Source organism: Nannospalax galili, unplaced genomic scaffold (assembly GCF_000622305.1).
Source record: "Nannospalax galili isolate Female #2095 unplaced genomic scaffold, S.galili_v1.0 scaffold1485, whole genome shotgun sequence".
In the NCBI taxonomy this organism is placed as follows: Eukaryota; Metazoa; Chordata; class Mammalia; order Rodentia; family Spalacidae; genus Nannospalax; species Nannospalax galili.
The window spans coordinates 506131-512620 of NW_008353031.1; the positions used below are offsets into that span (position 1 = coordinate 506131).

Consider the following 6490-nt stretch of genomic DNA (forward strand, 5'->3'; position numbering starts at 1 on the left):
TTAGCAAATGATATCTATAGGGGAGGGTTAAAAAAGGGGGGAAAAAAAAAAAAAAAAAAAAAAAAAAAAAAACAAAAAAAAAAAAAAAAAGTTACTCGATAGATATAAAAATTAAAACAAGCCATTACTTATTACATGTTTTTGAAAGCTTAGGCTATCAAACATCGTACAAAAAGTCAAATATTACATTTCTTAATAAAACAATCTTTCATATTTTAATATTTTTCATTGTTTTCTTATTTAGGTGATATTGAAACAAAAATGTATCTATTGCAACACTAAAAGTTACAATATCATATGATAAATAAGCACTGAAAACAGAACAGTTTCAATGAAAAGAACAGTAAATGTGGGAATAAATGTGTAATATATATTTATGAATGGCTGAAACACTTTATGATTTATTGTATATACATATTTAATAAAATCATATTTACAATAATAAAACCAAATAACCAAAATGATCAAATACAACACATTGAGTTCACTTACCTTAAGAACATCTCCTTGTGCTAAATGAAATGTTCTGGCTGAAATATTGATTCCCTTTCCTGCTTGAACCTGAATGCTGTAAATGCATTCATGGTTGTTTTCATAGTTCAGTGGGTAATTTGGAGAAAGCAAAATTCCTTCGTTATTTGTTGCAGATGCACCACATTCAGCTGTAGGTAAAACAAAATATTGAAACACAGTTTAATAGAAGGAATTATGCTTTCAAGTAATTTCATATATGGAAATATAATTCATTGGATTTTTCCCAGGACCTAACAGAAAAGTAATATACAAGGCTTTTGAACTACAGATGGCTAACATGATCTTTAAATAACTTAAGAGAATGAGGGACTGCACCATAGAGAAGACATATATCTACATAGGGGATTATGTAATACCTTTGCTACTATTATACTCTTAGATGAAAAAGTAGTAAGGGGGAAAAGGATGCAAACATATTACAAATACCATTTAACTTTGTGAATTTCTGGGAAATACTTTAAAAGTTATATTTCAGTCCTTTAAAGTATAAAATGTCCTGATTTCTTTTCAAAATGTTTATTGTGATTTTTGTTATTTCTGCCTTTAAAGGTGTTTGAGCATTCTTTTGAACCAATAAATTCATAGCAAAAATACTGTCATTTTGAAAAATTATACAATATTTAGAACCCATCAAGAAAAAATTCCATATCTTTAAGTTACACCAATTTCTTAATTTAAAGCATTCTCAGTACAGAGTTTTGGGAATTTGCTGTCCCTGTATATTACCTTCTGTATGCTCTCTGTGCAAAATTTGAGGGCTATCTAATCACTTAAGGAGAACTTAAAAGTTCTCAAAACATGAAACTCAGATTCAAGTTAAATTAATTACAATTTGGAGAACTGTCAGTAATATTACAAAAACAAACAAATAGTCTTTGTATTTTGGAAAATATTTCAAGTAGTGTTGCCTTGGGTTTTAGCCTTTTCTAATTACTTTCTTCATTACCGTATCATGGGGTGGGTTTAAAATTTCAAGGTTTAACTATAAAAGAAAAAAAAAAATAAAAACAAAAAACCCCAGCAAGTCATTACGTTTCAAAAATAAGATTTTAAGATAATGATTTATGGGAACACTCATAGGATGAAGACAAAGAGATGAAAGATAATATAAGTTACTTTACTTTTTAAAAATGCTACAATATTAGCAACAAAAAAACACAAATGAAGAACTGAATATGATTTAGAAGCTGAGCATTATCAACAATGTGGGAAATAATAAAATGAATGGTGTGTGCTCTGTCAACCAGCTGCATGAATAGAGAAATCATAGCACTTAAGACTAAAAGAAAAAGAAAGATCACAGGCTCCCCATGTTAATTTTCATTACTTTTATTTCAATGATATTTAAATGTGTTCAAACAATGGTAGTTGTATATATGCTTTAGGTTGTATACAATCATACTATCAAAAGAAGCTTACAAATACAGGGACGAAATGACAGAATGAAACTTAAAATAGCAACATGGGTCTAATACGGCAGAAGGCTGGGCTTTCCTGATTAGATGGCCTTTGCATTGCACTGTGGGTGGGGCTGAAAGGGCAGAATTTAGGGGTTTTCACCTCTTTAATTTTACTGTCTGATGTAGGATTCTATTCTCCCTCTCATCCTTCCCTCTCTGTACTATTAAGAAACTTACATCTGTGGAGTGTTGCATTAGGCCATGCTTCCTTCACTTAGAAAAAAAAGAATTCAAAATTTAAATCTACCTCATCTCTTCTCCTTTCCTTATTAAAACTTTTGAATGCTTGTGGAGACCGGTAATGCTCACACCTGGAGCCTATAGATGTTTCACAGTGCATATATTGATAATTATTAGGTCATTTAGAATAAAACATCAGTATTTAAATTATTTTAGAGAGTCATAGAATTCTAAAATTATGTTCTTTGATGCAATTATTGATTTATACGGCAGTCTCAAGCTTTAAAATTTAAAGACATAGTCAAAATTTAGCCCTATTTTTCCTAGTTGTATGAATTTGGTAAGTTAGGTATTCATATGCCTTGATGTTTTTATTATTATAGTAGAAATAATAATACGTCCTTCAAGGGAAGCTTTGAACTTGTGTCTAGGTGTAAATTGGTGATATATATGTGTATATATATATGTGTATATATATATGTGTGTGTGTGTGTATATATAGTAAACATTTAGTGCCAAGTAGGCACACAAAAGCCTAGAAAATTAATCATTATGAATATTTTAAAGAAGTTTGCAATATTATCCTGTTCCCAAAGAGAAGAAATATTCCGTGGTGTAGAAGTACATTTATCTACTAAAAGCCAGAGAATTCTTCATAATCAGCATAAACATATGTGATAATAAAATTATTTTAGCAAGTTTCAGAAACTGAGATGCAACACCTAAAACAAACAAATAGATTGAAAGCCAAGTGAAATTATTTAACTATCCTTTCAAATATGTTAAATTATTATAATAAGTTCTCACATTTGGTAAGTAGGAATATCTTATACCCAAAACATTGCTGAGTTTATACAGTTTATTTTAAAATTACTTGGACTGTATATTCAAAATTCTGTTTTTTGTAGTTTTAATACTTCAAATTCATTTAACTTGTCAAAAATAATTTTATGTCTACTGTAAGAAAATTAGAATTAAAACCAGAATGGAAGAATTAAGAGAAATATTTGGAAATTATCAAGTTTTCCTATTTAATTGGGACTGCTTATATAAATAATGAAGCCCAGTACAAAAAAATAAAAATGCTTTACCCCCTTTTGTAAAAGTATCCAGAACGTCATGTGATTAATGAAATATTGAACCTAGAATGGAAGACTGTTAGAATGGAGCCCTGTCAACTGTATAATACAAACGTCATATCCAGGAAGTTAATTCTATGTTGATTTCTCATTACAGCTCTGCAAGATAAAACTTAATTTCCCCAATGTTATACACAAAGACACCAAAGTGAGGTTTCTTGCTAACATGAAAGTTTACCAGAGCTGGAATTTACAGCGTCATTTGTCATTGCCCATGGTAGGAAAGGACAAACATGCAATTTTTCTTTCAGCTCCAAATACAGTTTTAGTGTCACAGGACGCATTATAAAAATTATTCTTGAAACTCTTACATTAAATTGATACATAAGATATTCTTTATTTTGTAACTTTTACCTAACTATTCAAGGACAACCTATTAAACTAAAAATGATTACTATATGTGGGCTGAGTGTGTCCTGGAGTCAAAATGCTTCCAACCATAGGTATTTTATGAATGTATACTTATTACCCATACTTTCAAATGTTCAGAATAATTATATCAAATCCAGAGAAATTTTATGAACAAAAACTGAATATCCCACTCCACTGGTGGGTGCAGATAGGGAAGGGGGTCTAAATATGTTTAAGATGTATTGTATGAAATACACAAATGTGAAATAAAAAATATAGAAAAAAGAATCTCAGAGAACTATAAGAAGTGAATGCCTATTATAATAGTCTACTTGTATATAGGAAAATGCACACATTTGTTTTCTCATTAAGTGATTTTTTTAACTTTTTTTTTTAATAATAGTAAGAAGGAACTTAGTTTACCAAACCCAGATTTCATGATTTACCTGATAGTATGGAATGCATTACATAGAATCTCATCTTTTATTTAATCTTTGAATTTGAAGCATACTAAAAACCAGCTTCCAGTACTCAATGTAAAGCTAATATTTGTCAGGCACAAAGTCTTTTAAATTTTTTTTTGTTTATTATTTTTATTTTTATTTTACGTGTATGCATGTATTGCCTGCATGTAGGTAAGTGCACCAGTGTCGTGCAATGCCCACGGAGGTCAGAAGAGGCTGTTGGATCCCCTGGGACTGGAGTTATGGACAATTGTTAACTGCCATGTGGGTGCTGTGATTCGAACCCAGGTCTTCTGCAAGAACAACCAGTGCTCTTAACCGCGGAGCCATCTCTTCAGCACCAGGCACGAGCTCTTTTGAGGCACTCTGCCGCACAATTCTTGCTTCCCAACTGGATTTGATCGTTGTTTAAGCATATACTATATGAGAGTTGGGAAAGATGTTTTCCAAGTGGTCTCAGAAATCTTTCTGAGGCATTCAAACTTGGAAATAATATTTCAGTTATGAAGAGTTAGTGCAGAACGTGGCACAGGAGAAAAATATATTTGAAGCAGAGAGAACATTGATGGTAACAATACTGGAGAGTGGTTGCTGCGACTGAAAGACAGTTCAGCAGGTTTATCTGTTCAAGTTTGAGCTAGAGCTACATCTCAGGATGAGACTATCTTGTTATTTATCCACTGTGCTATGGAAAAAAGCAAACTGTGTGCATATATGTATGTGTGTATGTGTATGTTTGTCTATGTGTGTGTTGTGTGTGTATACCTGTGTGTATGTATGTATGTATGTATGTATGTATGTATGTATTTATGTATGTATGTATGTGTGTATGTATATGGGTAATGTATGTATATGACTGTATGTTTAATGGATATGTGTGTATGTGTATATGTGTGTGGGTGTTGGATAGCTTCAGATGGGCAGTGCCACCCTGGGCAGGTGATCCTGGGTTGTATAAGTAAGCAGGCTGAGCACAGGCAGGGGAGCAAGCTAGTAAGCAGCATTCCTCCATGTTCATGCCTCAGTTACTGCCACCAAGTTTCTGACCAGTTCTTTCCTTGGCTACCCTCAATGATAAGCTGTAAGCTATAAGATGAAATGAATTCTTTCCTCCTCAAAGTCTCTTTTGGTCAGTGTTTTATCACAACAATAAAAAGTAACTAATACAGTGTGTGTATATGTGGTTCCTTTTTCTTCCTTGGGTGTCTATGAATAGAGATATTCAGTAGGTGTAGGTTCCTTAAAGTTTTTGTGGTGGGGAACTATTTTTGATTTATGGCTTGCAAGTACTTTTCTTTATGGAAGAAACTATGAATAGAGGCAAAGAGTAAATGAGCTGCATTTATGAGATGATTTTTTTAAAATTTTGGGCTTAAAAACCATTGGTTAACCTGTAAAAGATTTTATGGAAGTAGGTAAAAATAATTCTCCCGAATTTAACAAAAATTTAGTTCCTATTTGCCTTATAGTTTAAAGTCTTGATATCTTGTATTATTAACTGATAAAGTCTAAGATTAATGGCATAGATAACTTACAAAATAATCAATGTTAAACTATTTATAAATGAGAATGTCTCTTCTCACTAACTTGAGGATTGTCATTTTTAATGTAAAGAAAATAATAAAAAATAGAAAATGGCATGGTTTAATAGGATGTTAGGGAAGCATTTTTGGAAATGGACTTCTATTACTCTTTATAATGGAGAAATATCATTGGCACAACCTCTAGTCTAAATATCTTATATGTTGATGCCCTTGTGAAAAATGAACACTAATTATATAAAATACCATATTTTAGCATGCAGACTTAGAAAAACATTTGATTTTCTGCATATGAAAATTACATGTTGATAAATACAGTTTAAGATGGATTTATGTAGAAGAGAGATATGTGCTGAAATCTGGTGGTACCAGTGACTGCTACAGTGATAACTTCACTGGGGCAGCAATACACTGAGAATTTCAATTTTTCTTGCTTACTAAAAAGCAGGCAAGCTCATGCATCATTAATCTCCATTACTGTGTAAGGAAACCTGGTAGCATCTATTTAGTACACACACATATATTTTAAGATAAACTGGCAAAAGGATTTTCAGGTATTTGGCAAGGAAAATAAAAAAATGTCTGCTATCAGTAAAATCTGTAGTTATTTTTTAAAATTTCTGCTGCAATCAAATATCTTCATTTGTGCTACTTTGATAGCACCACAGGTCATGTTAAAATTCTTTGTCCAAGCTAAAAATAAAGTTTACTTACATAATTCAAAAACAACTTGCAAATACAAACATGTACTAAGTCAAATAAGGTATAACATTAAGCAGAAATATATTTCCCACATGCTTAATTATTACCCGGAGGTAGTA

At 31.4% G+C, this 6490-nt stretch overlaps 1 protein-coding gene across 1 annotated transcript in view; it reads right to left on the minus strand.

Annotated features, from left to right (window-relative positions):
- Positions 1 to 6490, minus strand: part of LOC103747790 (CUB and sushi domain-containing protein 3) — a 473923-nt gene that overhangs the window by 366657 nt on the left and 100776 nt on the right. Inside the window, exon 11 of the mRNA XM_008850327.1 lies at positions 493 to 662. Coding sequence (XP_008848549.1) covers positions 493 to 662 — 170 coding nt within the window. The remainder of the gene's footprint in view (positions 1 to 492; positions 663 to 6490) is intronic.